General features: G+C 45.0%; 1 protein-coding gene across 2 annotated transcripts in view; it reads right to left on the reverse strand.

The window, feature by feature from the left end:
- Positions 1 to 778: 778 nt before the first annotated feature.
- Positions 779 to 20,728, reverse strand: part of FUBP3 (far upstream element binding protein 3) — a 38,884-nt gene continuing 18,934 nt past the window's right edge. For both annotated transcript variants that reach the window (XM_054084056.1, XM_054084055.1), the window contains exons 8-18: positions 18,637 to 18,799; positions 17,641 to 17,739; positions 15,561 to 15,665; positions 15,066 to 15,168; positions 14,304 to 14,404; positions 12,864 to 13,005; positions 7,984 to 8,144; positions 7,062 to 7,135; positions 6,490 to 6,566; positions 3,318 to 3,445; positions 779 to 2,195 (exon numbers count right to left, since the gene is read on the reverse strand). In XM_054084056.1, the coding sequence (XP_053940031.1) occupies positions 2,187 to 2,195; positions 3,318 to 3,445; positions 6,490 to 6,566; positions 7,062 to 7,135; positions 7,984 to 8,144; positions 12,864 to 13,005; positions 14,304 to 14,404; positions 15,066 to 15,168; positions 15,561 to 15,665; positions 17,641 to 17,739; positions 18,637 to 18,799 (1,162 nt within the window). In that variant the 3' untranslated portion in view covers positions 779 to 2,186. The remainder of the gene's footprint in view (positions 2,196 to 3,317; positions 3,446 to 6,489; positions 6,567 to 7,061; positions 7,136 to 7,983; positions 8,145 to 12,863; positions 13,006 to 14,303; positions 14,405 to 15,065; positions 15,169 to 15,560; positions 15,666 to 17,640; positions 17,740 to 18,636; positions 18,800 to 20,728) is intronic.

Raw genomic sequence — 20,728 nt, forward strand, 5'->3', positions numbered from 1 at the left:
TCTCCCCTCTTTCCAAGTGGCTTTTACTATCCCATCTCTCAATGTCTCTCTTGATTCTCTGGAGGTATATTTAGAGATGCTACATCTCCTTTTCTTCCGGCTCTCAACATGCCTCCCTCTCCCTGCTTTGCAGATGGGATCCTTCCTCCCTCCCTTCCCCCGTCCGTGACTCTCTCACAGCTGGCTGGGGAGCGGTGGACGGAGCTATTTCAGGATAGAGGAGCACAAAACTCACATTTTGCAAGAAAAGAATCTCTGAAGGGGCCAGAGGTATCGCCAGACTTGGCGCGAGTAGAACTAAAAGATCTAACAGACGAGAACGGCCAGAGCCACGTCGCTCCACGCCTCCCTCTCGCCTTGGCCAGAGCTGCTCCAGAGACCCCGGTTGCAGGGAGGGTTTTGGATGAATCCAGCCACAAAAACAAAGTTATCAAAGAGCAACAAGTTCAGAGTATTAAACCCAGGGGCTGCCGCCTCCTCGACAAGCACTAAAACATCAGTACGGCAGCAGACTCCTGCCCGTCTTCCCTACAGAAAACTCACCCTCATTAAAACAAACCACCCTGCCCCAAACGGCTCCCGTCGCAGCATCTCACTGCGGACACCCTCCCTGTCCCCGTGGCAGAGATGCTGACGTTCATAGTTTCACCAAAATTAAGGCTCAGTCTGACTTCTCTGATTGCCCCCAACAACTCACGCGAGGGCGAGAGGACGCGGGCTCTGCGGGTGCCGGACCTCGGCGAGCGCAGAGGGAGCAGACGGAGTAAACCAGACTGGAAATACTTCACCCACAAGACACCTTGTGGGAATTTTATTATATAGAGTGTAAAATGCAACTGTCAGTCAAATAAAAAGAACACTTTTTTTGTTTTTAAACACCATGCTCAACATTACCCAATCGCGTTTCTTTATAGTTAGACATTTCAAGCATAAGGAAAAATAAAGGAAAGAACCCAAGAACAGTAACTTCAGTACATTTCAAAACGGAATGTCCCGCAGGGCAATTAAAAATGCAAGAAAAAATAGCTTCAATTCCGTTTTTCCTTTAAAAATACACTGTTATCTGTACAAGAAACACTACAGTAAACATTGGAAATCATATTATCCCTTTTATTAAATCAAAATTATTTAGCGCATACTGTGGTTAATACTAGATTCATTTCTTTCTCTCTAGGCAATTTGACAAATATTAGATAAGAAAATATTTAAAAGAAATGAAAAAAGCAAAAAACACCTTGGAATTAAAAAATAGTTACTACCTTTAATATGGTTTTATGTTCCACAGTGTTTGTTAAAGGTACTAATAGCAGATTCATTTTAATATTAAAAATAACAGTATTTATATTTCTGAGAGCATAGAGGAAAGGCTTTTTTCTCTTTTTTTTTTGTTTTCTTTTTTTTGTTTTTTTTTTTTTAAACAAGCTTGGAGGTCTTAGATCCATAAATGCAACTAACAATGGAGACATGAAAAAATGTATTGCTAAAAAAATTAACACATTTTTATATTACCCCTTTAGACTCTAGAAATTATACAAACCCTACAAAAATGCCCCCTCCCCGCCCATAACTTGCCGGACAGCAAACCAGGATCTGCCTCAATACAGAATTCACATAATTAATTACAATACATATAGTTCAGGTTTTAAAAAAATGCAATAAAATCAAAAGACAGCCAAGATACAAGAAATTAGAAGTAAAACATTTAATGAATTTACATATTTAAGAATATTTAAATACTGTTTAAAATTTTCACTCCCTGTTTAGGATTTGTTACATACCACCTAAGACTTCCAAGCCACTCTTTCTGTCGCAACAGAAAAGATCAAAAAGGAAAAGGAAAAACCACACACAAACCCAACGTGTTGAAATGTCACAGCTCTGGGGTGCGTTTTGGTGCCTGCAAATTCTCTGGCTTCTCTCCAAAAAGAATCCCGGAGGTTTTGTTTATTTTTTTTTTTTATACAAATTTGGAAACAAAATTACCAGCATGTCCATCAGTTTAGTACGTTACTAATTGTTCCTGATTCTTAGAAAAGTTCAGTATCGATTATCCTACAACTAGTGTTTCACAAACAAACAGAAAAGTCTTCATCAAAATGGTTGCAAATCTAGAAACCTCTGTTACAAAAAGGTTTTCTTCCACAATGATTCCAAGAGGAAAAAAAAATTGCCGTGAGGACCTTGTTCTACTGCTCCTGGAGAGAGAAAATGGAAAGGAAAAGTTACTCAGCGGCAGGAAATTCTCCAAGCTGTGGAGCCCTCCTCCCCCAACGCAGCCAGGTCTGTCGTTCCTGCGGCAGCCGCGCAGGGTATCTACCTCCAACAACGCTCTGAACCGCTGTCGAGAAGATCTCTGCCCTAACGCCCGCTATCCCCACGCTCTCTCCTTCCAGGCGTTCATGCCACTTATCGAACAAGATCTCTCTTCTCTAGAGGGCCAGACTTTGAGAGAGAAATGAAGAGAACTCCCTTTTATCACCGCTTCTAGGTCACACTTGGCCAGCGCCCGCGGCAAGCGCTGATTCCTGCACCCGGCTCGCCCCGCTCGACCTCGCCGGTGCCGGAGAGCAGCAGTCGGGAGGCTGCAGCTGCCTGAGGACGGTGCTGGCTCCCCGCACCGCCTGCATCCGCACCAGCGGCTGCTCCCAGGAGCCAGAGGGAAAACACGGCTCAGCAGGGAGAAGCATTTGAACACACTAAGGTGCACGCGTGCTTTGCTTCTTGCTAAACACTAAGATTTTTGCTCTGTGAAACTCAGCGTTCAGGAAAGCCCTGCAGGTACGACTGGGATAAATCAGACACAGCCCCGCAGTGGTCCCAGTGCCAGGGGAGGTGAGATTGTACTTGGCAGCTGGTTAATCCAAATTATTTTTCAACAGCTTTCCACTTCCCTTCAGGACAGGGTGCTCCCTTCCAAGGGAAGCACACGGCTCCTATCCTAGCACAAAACTTGCAAGAGCAAAAGCAAAGCCTGCACACAGTCCCAGATTACATGATGTGACAGTGTTGTGATACCTCACCAGCCAGACTCCTTTTAGTTTAATTCCCTAAAGCCACAAAACAGCCCAGGGGTTATAAGGAAAGGCTGCCAGAAGAAATAAATAACCCCCCTAGTCCTCTCCCAAAACCCCCACACTCCATACAAGGAAACAAGACTGATGTTGAGACAATCTAATCCTTCTGTGATCACTTCCTCAGCCACAATATCTCCGCTTCACCCTGTGAACCCAAAGCAGAGTTCCTCTACCAGGGCAATGCCAATGCACCCAATTTCCCAAAGGAAAGAGCAGTGGGGTCCAGGGAACACGAATACAGACCTGGCTGTGGGCCTGAGCCTGCCCTAGTGTCTGGCCGTAGTAGGCAGCCTGCTGTCTGTAATATTCTGCCCACGCCATCGTGTAGTCCGGCTGGGAGCTCGCCTGAGAAGCAGCACTGGCAGCATGACCTGGAGGAAGAGAAGGAAAAAGGGAGAGGTGAGCAACTCAGTAAGATCAAGCTCGGGTTTAGGATCTCCCTTTTGTAAAGCTTGAAGAAGAGCCAGTCCCCTTCTAACAGCTGCAGACATCTGAAAGACCAACACCAAGTATCTGCTGTTCGGATACAACAGGAGAGGCTTTGAGCTGGCTCACAAGGGACAAGCTGACAGAAGCCAGAAAGCATTGAAAGTCCATGCCTGTGGCTGCAGGGACACAGTCTGACAGCCCACACCCTTCATCCTCAGCCCTAAGGCTCCAGCAGCACGGTGTCAAAAGCAAATCCACAAGTTGGAATCACACACTTCTTAATGCAGCAGAGAATGCTAGGCCCAAGCTTCTCCCATGTGAGCCGAGCCTCTACTACCCTCTCAGTAAACCAGCTTCAGCTTCCTAGTTTTTGTTAGCATCCGTTCTTGCTGCGTTTTCCCCAGGCAGGCCAACTGCCAGTGTGAACACGAAGTCTACTGTGGTTCAATGGGAACTCCTCTCCCAAGGCACAACAGCAGACAGCACTGAGAGCTTCAGCAGAACTATATGCACCAGCAGGAGAGGTCCAAAGGGGTTTTGTGAGGACTGGAAGCTAATAATGGCAGGGAATGGAGATGCAAGTCATTGGATTAGAGTTAATTCCGTTTACAAGAGGTGCCTCATCTCCAACAGCCCTGTTTCACTCACTGTTTCTTGAAATGCTCCTCTCATGCTTCGCTGTAATCGGGGTGGCTGTTGTGCTGCTGGCTCTGTTGGTCGGTGCAAAGATGACAACAAGGGGGACATCGATATGGAGCAGGTAACAGTTTCCAGCCAGTGATATCTACCTTTCTACAAGACAGGCCCTGCAGCTACCTCAGTCGCTCACCCTCCACACTTCAGCTTCCACATTTCTGCAGGATTGGGCATCTTCAGATCACTGAAAGCTGAGGAAAAGCTGAAGTTCCTGATTTCACCTCACTCATGCCCTGTTGAAGGGCATTAAGCCACATATCCCCACTGCTGAGACCTGCTCAAGCCAAAGCACCCTGGCTGGGATCTGCTCGGTGTGCACACCAACCACCCAGGGCTGTCAACCTGCTCACATCTAGCACAGGGATGGAGCCTTCAAACCGTTAACAGGACTGAGCCCTGTCACCTCCACCTCCAGCCATGATGCTGCTGAGGAAACACCCGTGTTTTGAATCATCTCACCTAGTTTTCAGGGCTCTGTGGCCTTCACCACCATGCTCACCAGCACAGCACATCTGAAGGAGCCCCAGCAGGCAATGCGTATCTGTACAAGGCGCCCAGAGCTGAGCATCTACCCCAGCACACAGCTCTGGCACAGCCAAACTGCTGCCAGCTGCTGAGTCCTCAGGATGGAAGGGAGCTGTGAGCCCTGTCCAAAGCCCAGCCAACTCCACCTGCTCTCAGCGCTACCCCCACACACACTGTCCGGAGAGGCACCCTCCTAAACACCCCCAACTGGTTCTGTGCTGCCATCTCCAGACTCCCACACTGCGCAAAGATAAGTGGTGCCAATATCTGCACCGAGAGAGACCTTGAAGGCCTCAAACCCTTAGCTGTAACCTAGCACAGACTCCCCCTCTTGGAAGCACTAAGACACCTTCAATCCAGCACATCGAAACGCTGCAGCAGGGGAGAGTCTATGCGCAGGGGTGGGATGGCCCCACTTCCCGTAGTCACGGTTAGAGCAGAGAGCCCTCACCCAAACACAGAGCAAACAAAAAAAAGCTCTGAACAGAAAACACAGCAATCGGAAAACTGCAGAAGAGGCAGGCAGAGCGAGAGTGTGAGTGCTTAGCATAAGCCACCACACACACAGACAGCAGGCAAGGACAGGAAGGATACGTGGAGGACAGCTCTCCTCAGCCCATCCAACCGCCTGTGCTCCATCTACAGCTCTGCCCTGCGACGCTGGCCGAAGGGGGGCTTTGAAGCGGGGAAAATAATACACTGAAGTGTGAAGTGGGTGGAGGGAACAGGGCAGCAGTGTCCTGTCCAGGGGCATAAAAGCGGGTTAAAAGACTTGACCAACGCTACAAGTCAGGACCTTTTCTGGCAGAGGTCAAGGCTGCCTCAACTGTCCACCTGCTAATGCCAACAAAGGGCCTCCTTCAATGCCTTTTCTTCTAGGAGAATTACAGTCCGCAGCAGGCTGAAAGGACACACAGCTAAATGCATTTCACAGCAAAATGTTTCCCCAGCCAGTTAATTTATTTAAGATGGGGGAAGTAATTAAAATCTAAATACATGTGTAGGGGTGGGGGCCTGCCCCTCCTCCCACAAGGAGGGCACTCTCGAGTCTGTCCCTAGGAAGCCTGCTCAGAAAACGATTCAGCCTCTTTGACAGGGCTAGCAGAGCTGTGAACAAATGGGCTGTGGCACACAGGGAAGGAACACTTCCCCAGATTGTTTTCGAATTACTTCTTGATGTGCAAAAGCAGGTATGTACCTAGTTTCTCATAATACTCCTCCCACACCTCAGTGAACTCCAGCTGGCGCGACTGGGCACCACTGAGATCAGCAGGAGAGGAACATGGTGAAGGCTGCTTAAAGCACAGTATTATCTTGTGTGTCCTCTCTCCTTACCAAAACTGGCTTCAGCGTGCCTGACTACAAACACGAACATGGAGGGGCCTAAGTAGACATGGAAGTAGAGAGCCAACATTTTCCACCAGGTTCAAGAGCAGAAGTAAAACATCTGCCTCCAAAACACGGCCTTGAGGTACCCATCCTAAGGAATGATAAAAGCAATGCAGGATGCTTCACTGGTCTCAGGAACTACCAGAAACCTGATAAACCCACTACAAAGCAGCCATCATTGGGATGAAAGCTGCACTACCAGTAATCAGGGGATTCAGAGGTTCCTTGCTTACACCACAGCATGCCTCCACACCCCTCTGCTGCTCAGGGAAGTATTTTGTTTGTGGTCCCATGGGTGAACCTGTGTTTTGCAGGCATGAAGCAGCGACTGCAAAGAGAAGATCAATCCTCGCCAACCCAAGTCCTAGATACTTACTTGGGACTTGCTGTCCAGGCTGCTGCCACGTCTGGTAGGTACTGCCCCAGCCCTGCGTCATGAACGCCTGAGGACCACTGCAGAGGACAAAAAGGCACACTGAAGTAGACAATAAAACACTTAACAGGCCATATACATGAAGTTGCCTCCAGAAATGAAATGGTTACATTTAGTCAGCAGCTGGTGAGCAAACAGGTGAAAAATTAGGAGCAAAAGAAACACTGTAGGTGTGGCTGCCACCTCTCTTGATAGTGGCCTCCTCACGAAGCCAAGACAAAGATATATCATAGCGAACAGCACCTTGTGATCACTTGAGACTTTCCATGTTCCCACTGCACCAGAGACAGGTGTTTTGAAGATGCCATTACCTACCCTGTTTATAATTTAATAGCTAAAACCCTTCCTGCAGTCAAGCTTAAAGGTTTCATCTCACTTGCTTCTTGTTTCTGAATGCTCAATCTTTAAAAGCTCGTTATATATCACCCCTTCAGGGCCCTCCACTCTTCTCCCAGTGTGTTTATAGGTCCCAGCCCTTTCCCACAGCCCATTCCTGATAAGACAGAGAAGCTTACTTTTGATGAGGTGTAGCGGGTGCTTGGCTGAACGGACTTTGACCAAATCCTCCAGGTCCACCCATGCTGGTACCCTGTCACAGAATCCACAAACATTTAATGCCAGCTCTATGCACAGGGTGGATACAGTATGAGCAGTAAGAAAGCGGAGAAGACAGTCTGAGATACATTTACTAAACCTCAGCACCTGAAAGAAGCGATTGATTCTCCAAGGACAAAGTTCTCAGGACTGTCAGCACGCTCCAGGAGCCCAGCTTCAAAAGCAACTCCAGCCAACGCACAAAGTGGCTGAAAGGACTACAGCACAGTGAAACATTTTCCTTTGAACCGCTTGAATCCTAAGGTTGGGATCCAGCCTTCTCCTCTCAGGCAGTTCAGCATAAAGGTTGCTGTTCAGCTTCACTGTGCCCTAGGTTCAGTATTTTCCATACTTTCTTTTACCCACGTCCTCTCCCTCAGTAGTACTCCAGTCTGGCATTATTAAGCTTCAAGACCACAGCACTGCATTGAGTGGCAGATAAAAGTCATCCTAGATTTACCAGAGTAAGGAGTCAAGTATTACATTCAGAATGATGATGTCAGGATGGTGTTATTCTCACAGAGTGACACTACTGTCTTTCCTTCAAAAAAAATCTCCTCTGACAGCCTTCTCATATCTTATTGCTGTTCTTCCCTCTCATACACTGCACACTACCTTTGACTGTGTCAGTAAACAGCCAGATCCTTCTGGGTCCACAACAAAAACTAGTCCAACGGTTGCTGGAGGTTCAAGACAACTGCTAACAGGCACACAGTTTTGAAGCTAAATAACATGAAGTGTGTGTATTCTGTGCTATCCTCTATGTCTAGGCCTATATGTACCCAAGAGTGAAAACACCACGTCTGAAAGAGGCAGATCAAGATCAACAGAGATGGAACTTACACCAACTTTCTCATCTATGAGATGCCTAGCGAGTTCAATTTGCTGGGGGAGGCCTCTGATTGTGAATATTCGTACACCAGGGTCTGTGTTCGGAGGTGGGTTTCTCTGGAGCTCCACATGGGCTCCTGACTGCTGATTTATGCTTTTGATGTTCTCACCACCTAAAAAAAAAGAAAACCAAGACGTAAGAAGGGACGTTCAGCATCCCTTTCTGCAAGGCATAATAAAGTCAGGTTCTGGTAACGGAACACAGTTTCAACTGCCTTATGTGGATCTCAAGGGCTGAGGGTAGCAGTAGCAGCCACAGTACCTGAGCAGCTCAGCGCTCCTTTAAACCATCTAAACATGACCTGAAACTGAGCTACTGCAACGGTTTAGGGGGTCATGGATGGTGCTGTTTGAAGAATACACGCAGTCCCCTCACATGCACACCGCTAGTTTCCCAACAAGACACAGCATGGGTGAGACGTGCTTTGACAAACCAGATGCAAAAACTGTACAGACTGAATTCTGATGGTTTTGCACTGCTGTTCATAACCCTCAAGAACAGAAAGTTGCCTGCAACTGGAACATACTTTTTCTTTCATCAATGAGGCTTTTTTTTCCCCTCCCATCACAAGACATTTCATTCCACTAGGGCAAAAAGCAACCAGGCAAATACCTTGTAGCTTAAAACCAGAGCTCAAGCTTTCTCAGTCATGTGCTGTTCAATAGCTTACTCCCTTGAAGAAATCTTGCTTACCACACTTCTTATTCATACTGCAGCACACACATCCCTCCCCACAACTGCAGCAGTGCAGGATTCCATGCAGTCTTCCACTACGTCAGAGCTAGTTGTGCATGCAGTGAACATATCTGGCTAGTATGCCACCTCGATACACTAAAGCACAGGAGTGCTTCGAGCAGGATGCGGCAGGGCCAGCCAAAGTAGATCCGATTTCCCGAAGACCTGTTAGGTCCCAGTCTCTTTTAGGTCCCAGTCTCTTAATGAAATTTGCTTAACAAAAGCCTCAGCCAACGTTACAATGGTTCAATTCTTCCTTTGGGAGCTCACACAACTTACAGACCGGCTCCACTCAACTGGAGAAATTAAAGGGTGTGGGGAAGGAAGAAGTTTTACAACTTCTAAATCACAAAGCAAAAATTACCAGCCAAAAGGACAGAGTAAGCAGGAAGGAGAGCAAAGGGACCTAACTGGAGGGTTTTGTTTGGTTTTAATTAAAAAGAGTCTCCAAAACTAATCTCCTCCGTTTTCCTTGCATTTCCATCTCTATACACCCAGCACAACTTCAAAACAAACTGTGGATGTTGCAGACACTTGTTCATTTCATTGTAATGGACTCGTGACCTTTTTAACATTTTAAAGCCTTCTTGGGGAAGGGAGGAGGAAAAGTTGCCAAAGGGCAATTAACTCTTTCTAAATGAATTTTTGAAGATGCATTTAACAAAAGATAATCGTGTCACATCCCCAGGCAGACAACAGCGATTGTACTGTGCAGCCAAAAGCCAAGCCACTTATTTTCAGTGAAGCATGGGAAAGCGGCAAGATGAAGTTTCAAAACCATTAAGTTTTTTTTGTACTTTTTTTTTTTTTTTACACACTGCTTTTGCCAGATGCAGACTTGTCTGAAGTTCTGTTTTTTTTACATATGGAGGTGAGATCAGAATCAACCGCCTGCTTAATGAAAACAGAAGACCCTTTCAGCCAAGACAATCTGGATCATGAAGGAGTGGGAGAACTTTACCAAGCGACACAGCCATAACCATAGGTAGCTACTCACACAATAGACTAGTCTTCTTCCAAAAAGGGGATTAAAAATTGAAGCTTTCTCAAAGTGGAAGCAAGGCAAATATAGATTTCAAATCACTTCCTCATTCAGCATTCAGCACCAAGCTGGCAGCAGCTGGGACTGTTTCCACACCAGCCCCTCCTGGACCATACTGTAGGATCAAGTTAGTTGGTTCTCCATGTTTGGTCAGAGGCTGCGAACTCCTACTGCCATACCAGGATCTGATGCCCTTCTCACCCCTGCCCTCCAGTCTGGTACAAACTAAAGTGCTCCCTGCCATCCAAGCTATCCCAATTCAGCCTCTGGAGCATGTAAATGAAGTGACGTAGTCAACATGATGCTGTGCGGTGCCGGAAGGAGTTCACCTTCCCCCATAGTGAGGTGACCCGCCCGGCACATGGTGACTGTCTATAGAAGCATTCAGCAGCCCACTCCATTCTTCTACCTGATGGGGGGCAGAAGTGATCCAAGAGTGGCCCCCCAGCTGGACGTGAAATCGTAAAGCAATTAATCAAACCTGCTAAAAGGCAGAGCTGACAAGAGCCGGGCCGGCCACGTTATCTGTCAATATTGCTGTATTTATCATGGAAATCCAGCGGGGGCCCAGAGAGGCAGTGGTTTGTTTCCAAGCACCACGAAACAGAGAAAGCGCTTGACATGTGTATGGTGCTCGTCTCCACCCTTCCTCGAGCCTTTCAGACAAGAAAAGCTGTACCTACCCACCCTCTAGAGGAAAAAGCTACACACAAGATTCGCAGGGAGCCAAGCACTTCCTATCGGCTCATAAAGGCTCATGTTCCCAAGCTGAGAAACGATGCTCAAAAGGGCCCAGATCTATCATATACACTGTAGAAACTGAGCTGGGAAACTTTATCTCTGTCTTTTCCCCACTTTGAGTGGTGATGTGGAGCTGGAAGCACAGTAGCAGTTACCTGGCCACATGGCATACACTATACCTGGGAGCCAAGATACCTACTGCATGGGTGCTAACATCAGAGACCAAGCTATGTATGCTCAGATGACTCGGATCCTACAGAGAAGGCAATTCCTATATCACAGTGACGGGGTGCAGAAAAAAAGGCAAAAAGAAAAAAAAAACCTAGAAACTGCTTACAAACTAAAATGGGGGAGCAAAGGTTTTACAATTGGCCACTGCTATAAAAATCCCACCAGCATTCCCTCTTCCCTAAACTGCCCCACAGGTGGTGGGAGAGGAAATAAGAAGAATCAGGTGTCTTGCATTGACATAGAGAGAGCGCAGTACATCCATCCAGGTCCAGGCCCCCGAAGGCAACGCTGCAGCCATCACTCACTTGACAAAACTGAAGGCTGCAATAGACTAAGAGCACAGGCGCTGTAAGAACACCGATTACAAGGTGGTATTACAAAGCTACAAGCACTCAAATCACCATACAACTAGTAATTAGTCACTCCAGAAAGCTTCTGATCTGGCTAGGTAAGAATCCTTATTTTGCTGTTGTGGAAACAAAGGTAAAAAGCTCCCCTTCACCCCCACAGTGAGCCTGTGCCAGGCCTTGCACTTGAATGCTAGGACAACCAACTCCACTACCTGCATTTATCTTTTCAGCACACAGTGCTCTCTGTAGTCTTAAATGCTCCACTTCAGCACACTGCTGAACAAGTGACCTTTTCTGATCCTTTATTAAGGATGACTAATGGATACAGCAATAAAGTTTCATTATAATTTGATTTTTTCCATACATATAACTCTCACTTATGGGCTTAAAATTTGCCCAAGCGGACTGTTCAGTGATAGCAAGCACAATCACTCTGCAATTTCCCTGTAACGGGCAGTTCAGGTGTTTTTTTTCACATTGAAAAAAGTTTTCCAGTCTGTGAACAGGTTTACATCAAAGAACATCACCTGAAAACAACTGTAGATGCACTGTTGACACACCCCTGTCCCATGTCTGTGCTCCTTGTCGTTCAATAAGGCAGGAGTTTCAGGTGCAACAGGGGCCAGACAAATGGCAGGGCACAAGTGAGACACAGCAGGGTTGTGCAGGTGGGGAACGAGGCCACATCATGTTTCATCGCAAGCTCACTCCTGCCCAACAGAACGGCAGGAAACTAAATGTCACTGAAACACGGCACAATGCCCTCAAGTATCTGCCTTCTTTACTGCTGTAACTAATCGGTTCCTATTTTGTTCACCTCATCTCCACTGAGGCTGAAAGCCAACCGTGACTACTTAAATACCAGTTAGGGCATATGTCATTCTTTCTGAACTAAGCAGACAGAAAAATTAAATACAACTCCTTTGATACATCAGTATATTAACTCAGAAGCATCACAACAATTTAGAGTGATAGAGCTCTTCTATTCCTGGCTCTAATCTAAGTACTGCCATTACCCGACGTGTAGCTCATGCTTTCTGACAACTAGACTGCTGCTGATGCTCTGGTTTCAGAACTGTCTTGGGGGTCGTATTAGTTTGTGAGAGGAAGGTCCAACGACTCCTTGTCCACCTCCTCAGCATGGAGAGATCCAACAGCTAAGGGAGCCAAGGGGCCTCTACGGCAGTGAAAACACTTGTGCGAGTGAAACAAGGTGCACCAGCCTGCTCTGCGATAGGCTTGGATACAGAAAATTTTACTACTTTGCTTTACCCATCAGATGCTTCAGGTATGTGGCTGGAAGCAGCTGCTGTTATTATCACATTCGGAGACCTTCCATTTTATCACATGGCACTCAGGAATCCAGCATGATGAAATGACTGTTCTGCTCGTCCCTGACAAACCGTCCTTTAAACGAGCTCTCCATAAAAAGCATCCACAAATGAACCTGCCTTTTCTCTGCCAGCTCCTTGTTATAACAAGCTTAGACAGCTCTGCATGAAGAGCCTCTCTCACATATTGTGAAGAAGGACCCGGAGAGTACAATTATGAGTGAGAGCATCACAAAGAAAACAACCACAAGCGCTTATAGCTTATTCCTATGCTGCGTTCACTGGCCACTAAATACCTGCAATTACAGAAAACTCCAAAGCTTCACTGTCAGACAGCAAGAATGCAACCATCCCGAGAGAGGATGATTGCAAGCTTTGGTACTCAGCGCCGCTGGGCCTACCTTTGCCTATAACAAGACCACACTTATCGGCTGGCACAGTGTAGGTGATTTCCTGCATGCCTCCAGGTGTTCCAACACTCCAGTCTCCACGGCCACGACCTCTTCCTCGAGCGACAGCCAAACTTCCAAAGCCATCTCGTTCCTTGGAAGGCAAAATATTTGTATCAGTGTTTTTTTGTTTTGTTTTGTTTTTTTTTCTTGTCCCAATGTACATTAAAACCAAAATAAAGCAAGGTAAGTTAAATTGCATTATAATCAATGGCACTGAATTAAGATATTCTTGGACTTCGGTTTCACATTCAAGATTTTGAAGCACTTAAAAGAAATGCCAAGTAATGTAGGTTATAGTTGCCTTCCTGACTCAGGAAGATATTTATATATTTTTAAATGCATGCCTTGACATCTGCTGAAATAAACCTGTAAACAAGCATCAGCTACTAAAGCAGTAGTCTGTGATGGTGGCTTTCCTTAGAGCAACCAATAGATCTTGGCATTGACACACACAGAAGTTGCTTCCAAACCCTTTCAAGTTTCATTCTTTAAAGAACTCTTGGAATTACTCAGCCAAAATGTACATTTTTGAAAGACTTCCAAAGGAAGCTTTTAAGTCCAAAGACACTTAAAGGACATATCAATTTGGGGTGATTTCTCCGAAACCAAAGGCCACAGGCAGTCAGACGCTATCACGACAGACCTCAAAATTTAAGTGGCTGATTAAAAAGGCTGTGAGATCAAGTATTTAAATGAGATCTTGGGGCAAGAAGAGATATTAAGACTTATCAATGATCGAGAAATTACTCTCAGGTAACCGGTCTGTAACGTCTTAACATCTTTACTTCTCATAATGCAAAGGAAACATAGAACCTCCTTCATGAGTCTGCCCCATAACATCACCCATCTTTGTGCATCTTGCTCTTGGGCAATGCAGTATGTTGGTGTCTCAGAGCACAGTGACCACAGACGTGAGCATTCATGTCCCTCCCCTGCCTCCCACAGCCACCAGACCAGAGGACTGGAGTCTGAAAAGGAGGAACCACTGAGCACTGTTAAAGCTCTGCTGTCTACGCATTCCTCAGCCCCACTGAGCAGAGCATGTGGTCATGCACTAGTGCTGGACTCCGTTCTATCAGGTCACCACTTCCAAATAACTTCAGAACAACTAAACACGTGGAGTAAACATGGCACTACAATGAGGCCTCGTAATACTCTTTGAGAATAGGAGACCTTCCCATAGCTCAGTTAGCCCCTATCACATTTAAAAAACCAAATAAACAGCCCCCAAATCTAGCAGCCCTGTCCTGGGCAGCAGCATGTGTGGCCTACCAGAGGGAAAATTTAACACTGCTGTTCTTCCAGTGGTGGTATCCATCCACACAGCTGCGTGCAGGCAGACTACATTCTCAGACAAGCGCTTTCCTCCCAGCAGCCTCCAGAACCCACCTGTGCTGTGAGAATGAGCTCACTGATGATGTGTGCTGCGTGTTGACACCTATCGGGAAGCCCCATGACCTGTGCGACTCTCTCAGAACTAATCCCATCATCTGTGAAGAGAGGTGGCAAAGACTAAATTAAAAGGAGAAAACACCCTCCCACCAACAAAACCTTCCTTCTAGCACCACTATTGCTAGCAGCATTTTCACATAACTACCCCATAAGCTACCTCTTCCCTCCACCTTCAGGCCCCCTTCCACGTATCAAAAGACAACAAAACCCAGCCCACACTGCAGAAGGAACAACATTCAAATGGCAACACTTTCAAATGTCAAAAAGTCATGAAAGAGACTGCTATAATTTTAAGAGGACAAAGGCAGCTTTGATAGGTGATCAGACAGCCAAGGACCCAGAGAAAGTTGCTTAGAATTAATCAACTCCTGATCCCCAAAGGCTTTAATGTCCTGACCAAGAATTCTTTAACAAGAAATAAGGGGGTTTTGTTATTAATTTGTTCATCCATAAAAGTTACCACTCAAGACTGTTGTGACATCTAATGTTTGCAAACAAGCTGTATACAGTCTTACTCTCTGAAAAAGAGAAAGTGCACAAGGAAGCAGCACATCGTAGTCAAATGGGTTTCAGAAAGAAAGACAATGTACTTTTAAATTAGGAAAAACCTAGCTGCTGTAACCTCGGATCACGTTCACTTTAGCAATCCCAAGCTGGACGGCTGGTCAGAAAGTAATGGCTCTCCATCCTCACACAAACCTGGTTTAAATTGAATCCTAACTCCAGCATCATTCTGAATCTTTTTGATCATTTCTCCATTTCTTCCTATCACAATTCCAACAGCAAACCTGGGCACAGAGACCTGATGGGAAAGGCAAAGCAGTATGAAAGCTCAGAGAACTAGACTGAATTACTCCGATTTTACAAGGAGATGCTCTTAACTGTGAGGACAGGCCACGTTAGGCAGCTCCAGGCTACAGAACCACAACCCTTAAGAAAAACAAACATGTGGCCACAAATCCCTTCCCCACTAAATGAACTCTGCACTACAAGAATGCAGCTTAAAAAGACAATTAGAAAAGTGCCATCTGGGAGTCCAAGAGAACTCCCTCCTCTGCAGCCAGATTCACTCTTCTGGCAACAGAACACAAGGCATTTAAAAATAACCTTACAGGTTACATGTGCAGTTTGATGCCTTCCACCCACTACCCATCCCACAGGGAGGTTAGCAGAGTACTCGTGAAGAAAACGTACCTCTATGCTGCCTCCTCCCATTCTAGAACTGAAATCATTGCGTACGCCTCGGAAGTCTGCCTGATCTTTCTCTCGGATGATCTCCAGTACCATTTCCCTCGCTTGCTACACAGGGAAAGAAGTTACAGTTAGCTTAAGATTATTCTGCTTGCCATCTTGGTTAGGGCCTCAGTGCTGGCTAACAGGCTTCAGACAAAGTTATTTCCATCTGCTGAACGGAAACAGCATTCTGATTCAGAATTTTTTACCACCGTCAATGGAGATCTGTTCTTGATGGCATTTTCCATGTCTAACAAAACCTGCCACATCTGCAAGGTGGCAGTTTCTTGAGTGCAATTGCTGCCTTCAGTTTTTCAAAAAGGCCCTTTAGCTTTTAAAATATCTTTGATTTGGTTTTGATTTCGTTTTGTTTTTAAATTCGAGGAAGGGAAGGCCCTTTCCTACTGGACAGAAGTGAAACAGTACACAGTAAGGTAGAAGCTCTGGCAGCAGAGCAGAGAGCACACTCGCTAAGAGCTAGAGAGCACACACCAAAGAGGCAGGTGGGCAGCTTACTGACATTTGGAAAAGCTAAGCCCAAGCCTGCAGCAATCCTGCAAGATATTTTCCGAGACAAATGAATGTTCTTCCTAACAACTTGCAGCCCTCAAGGCCATCCACAAGCTTGCATGTAGCCGAGGTAGGAAAAGTGTACCTTGGAAATAATCCAGCAGTGGTCACCATTAAAAAAAAGCCCGTTTGTCAAACTCAAAGCCTGTGTTTCTACATCTTACCAACCAAGCTTTTAAGATGTCGGTTCTATTTCCAAGTTTGAGGGACACTGGCGAGTCTGACTCCTTTCACATTTTTACATATTTAACATGTCCCCATTTTTTTATGGTATTTTTTTATACAGGGAATATTCAAGGCATTTCAGAGATGCCAAGATAGAAACAAGGGCAAAGGAGAGTTTTTGTAGGGATCCGATAGAGTTAAGAAACACTGTTGCGGCATCCAGAGAATCCCACCAAACCCAAGGATTCACTGAGCAGCCTAAGTGCTTTCTAAGCATGCTCAACTTTTCTAAGTGCCTCAGAGACCTTCCAGCCTATGCACGTCCACGTTTGCTTGGCATGACTTACGGCACAGAAGATGTGAGAACAGCAAAACTTGCAAGGCAGAAGAAACCACCTTAAAGTATGATTTGGTTAAAAGTAGCAAGACTGCCATTAAACTCCTTTCTGCATATCTATACCCTCCGAATAAACATAAGAATTTTGGGAAAAAAAAAAAACCCAAGCCCAAACATTTAAATCTAAAAGCCCACTTACGATAAGAAGTTTGAAAAACACAACCCAAACTTGCCATCTCTGAACAACATCAGCCTCTGCAACAATTTATGATGAAGGAGATCCTATGAAACAGATCTATTTTTATTAGAGACAGGAAAACTAAGCTAGATTTAAGTCCTCAACAAGGTATGAAAAGCACTTGATGAGAAGTGCCACAGCTAAACTTTAATTCAGGCATTCCCATCGTGCTGCAATCTTCCAGTCTCTGGCTGATGACGGGTTCTTGCTTTGAACCGCAGGTATGAGCACATCTGTAGAACCCCGACACAAGGAGATTGAGGCACCAATATTAAGCAAACCCCTTGGTTTCAGGAGTTGTCATGGAATTTTTTTTTTTTAATTACCTGCGTCAATTGGCTGTCTGAGATAATGAACTTTCTCAAATGTGAGGTTAAGTTAGTGACTTAGAACCCATTTGCTCAAGTAACATATAGTTATGATTTTTGCTTCATGGACTGGAAAGCATTTCAAAGCTACTTCCTTCAAGCCCTCCTCCTCAGCTCTTGTCCTATTCACATCTAATGTCTGCACGAAGTGAGAGCTCCTGGGTCACACTATAAGCAAGCCAACACTTGCTAGTCTGCTGTTCTAACTTGTTCTACTCAAACTTCAACCTTATAGTAAAAAGAAACCCAGCAAGGATCATTACGTTTACAGTTGGATTCAATTCCCATTAGATGCTCACAAATATGCTAAAGTTTAAATTTCTCCCCAGTTCTCTAGGGCAACTGCTTACTTTTATTACATACCTGTACTTTAAATGCATCTCCAGTAATACGGAGAGGTTTATCTGCTCCAGTAGGCAATGGACCATCTTGGATCATAATCATTTTCACACCTGTTCGCTCCTGAGGAAAAAGCACAGAGTACTTTGCTAAGCAGAGTCCCTAAAACAAGGGACCATATTTTGGCTATTAAACTTTACGCAAGTCAAATCAGCAGCTTTACAGAACGCTACTTTAACTCTTCGTGGGTACTTAGAGCACAAATTCAGCGATAGTCCTAGACCGTAAGGGACTGCCAGGAAGTGTGCTACTCCTGAAGTTGCCAAACAGATGAATCCCTGGAAAAAGAGAACCCCCTTTACCTCAACAACTGATTTTTCAGTCCTCTCCACAATCTCTAGCTGTCTGCATAGCATAGTAATTAAGTGACCAGTCTTAAAACTACTGGATGACAGAGGCCTAATCAGGGTAGTCAAAAACCTACTTTTTGACCTAAGTGCTTTTCTGAAACCCTGTGTTCTTTAGAAAACTTCTACCAGACAGAGGAATAAAGAATGTCTAGGAACATAGATACATAAATAACACAACGCTTTTAATTAGAAAGGGGTGGGATGAGGAAAAAAAAGAAGACACGCCAGCTTTACCACAGATCAGCAACAAAAGAGAAGCACAGCACTCTACAACAGTATGGCTGGCATTAAAAACTATTGCAGTAGCAGAGTAGAGATAGCCTTTTCTTGGCTACAAGAATTCCCTCCTAATCAGCACGCACCAAATGTTATCTAAAGCGCATGAGTTTCTTTCACAGTTCTGGCAAAACTCCACTCCATGCGTAGCTGGGGCCAAACCGATTTCTTTTTTAACACAAGATTGGATTTGAGTCCAGCTCTCCGAAGGCAGAAGGGTAATCCCCGCTGTAGAAGGTTAGAGCATTTAAGGCTCTCCATTTCAGCACGCTCTTGTTGATCTAGAGAAGCTGCAGTAGGGAAGAGAGCCCTAAAGTAAATGCATCTTGCGCACCTGCAACTGTTTTATTGTTTCACCTCCTTTGCCGATGACTAGACCCACTTTGGATGCCGGGATCAAAATCTCCTGAATCGTACTGTTGCCATCAACATCGTTGTGAAAACCAGGTCCGTTCCGACAGCGATCTACAATCTGCCCCAGTAGCCGTTTTGCTTGTCTTTGGAAAAGAATCGAGGGAAACAACCATTAGACAATATTGTTCCATGTGACCAAGAGACCAGGAACCATTGGAATGGGAAGCGATTGGGGAGAGAAGTAGCGAAAAGATGAAGGAAACCATAGTTAGCATGTTCGCTTTTTTTTTTTTTTTTTAATTCTGATGTATTTCCCCCTGTCATGATTACTTATTAGCAATCTGATTTTTGAAAGGGGAAGAGAGAAGGAAGAGCAGCAGCATGCTCTGACCTGTTTGGAAGTTAAGGATAACAGTTGAGCTTTAGCATTTGGGGTGTTTTTTGTGAATGAAGATGCTCTACGTTCTAAATTTTCCTAAACTTTAACACACATACAATATTCGTTAAAACTCAAGCTCTATTCTCCTTAGTCAAGACAAAAACCACACACTGCTCTGATACTAACATAGCACATCGGTTAACCACTGAGTAATCACAGGCAACTGCCTCGCTCTTCTCTGCCTGCTCTTACCAGCAGCACCAGAACACTGTTCTAACACAGCCTCTGCCCCATGCAGTAGGCGCTGAAGCCACACCACAAAGCAAGGCAAGGATACTGCAGCAGCAACCAGTGAAAGACTGGGTTCTTCTACTCCTGGTGAGAAGAGACAGACACAAAGAAGCATTTGGGAAATTAAAGATACCTTCTCTAAAATCTTTAGCAAATCAGAGGTAGGAGACAAGGTTTCCCTTAATGCTGAAGACTCCTAGTACCAACATGACTCTTTCCTGCCCTTCTCCTAGAACCCTTCTCAAAGTAGGTAGAAGAAAGGGACCGGTTCCCTATTAGGTCTAAAGCAGCATCTTCCCTTCTCTCCACTTCATATAAAGTCACATTAACCACCCTAGAGGGACTGTCTTCTCCCTGGAGATTTGAAGAAGCCATACAGTCATCCCTCACAGACAACCACCCATGGCAGCTCAGGGAGTGGCAATCTGAGACTGCACACATATCAGAGCACTGCCTTCTCTTGACTTTCCTCACAAAACAAGGCAGAGAGTGCAATTTCTGGAAGCATACTTCAAATATTCAGGAAGAATCTTAAGATGCTTTATTCACCTATCTTTATATTTTGCACAATGCTCTTTTAGTGACAGTATAGAGACCGCAACAGTTAACACACAACGTATTTCAGATGCAAAGGGGTCACCTGCAGATCAACCCTATTAGTTTGCCACTGGATATAACTAACGGAAACACTCCTACCACAAAAGAAATCTGAGATCTCGAGTGGCTTCCTTCATTTTTTTTTTTTTTTACAAGTAGCCTGAAAAAATATTAAAGAAAACCAACTTGAAAAGAATTCTAGCTGAAAAGTAAATTAAATTTTGCTTAATTCCATATCCTCAACTTGTTCCACTTCACAAATTGAGCTCTCTCATTTTTATTTTTTAAGTTTACTTATATTTTATTTAAAGACAGCCTCGGATATGACTATATTTAACTTCTCATTTCAGAACCATTAAGTCTTAACTACCTCTCTCCCCCATTTTCCCCCAACTGCATCTCATCAGGCACCCCAGCTTTTTAATATTTCATTCTTGTTCTGAAATACTCTTTGCTAAAGGAGGAAAAGCACTTCAATATCAGCAAGAATACATTGCCTGCCCTATAATGTGAGCTTGCCAATTACATTTATTCTGGCTCACTGGTTGCAGTATTATGGTAGAAATAAGGAGATTTAAGTACCCTTAGATCTCTTAGGAATGGAAGGATGATGAGTGCCTTCTCTTTAGAGAGACAGTCCTTGCGCCCATGTATTTTCACTATTAAACGCAACTCAAAGATTTCCAGATGGATTTTAAAAAACCCACCTACCCAAAGGCTGGGGAGAGAAAGAGCAGCTCCATATGTTAAGTGTGTTCCTGTAAGCCTGAGGATCCTGGATCCAGTTCCAGCAGGAGGTCCTCAA

This window comes from Cuculus canorus, chromosome 19, assembly GCF_017976375.1.
Source record: "Cuculus canorus isolate bCucCan1 chromosome 19, bCucCan1.pri, whole genome shotgun sequence".
In the NCBI taxonomy this organism is placed as follows: Eukaryota; Metazoa; Chordata; class Aves; order Cuculiformes; family Cuculidae; genus Cuculus; species Cuculus canorus.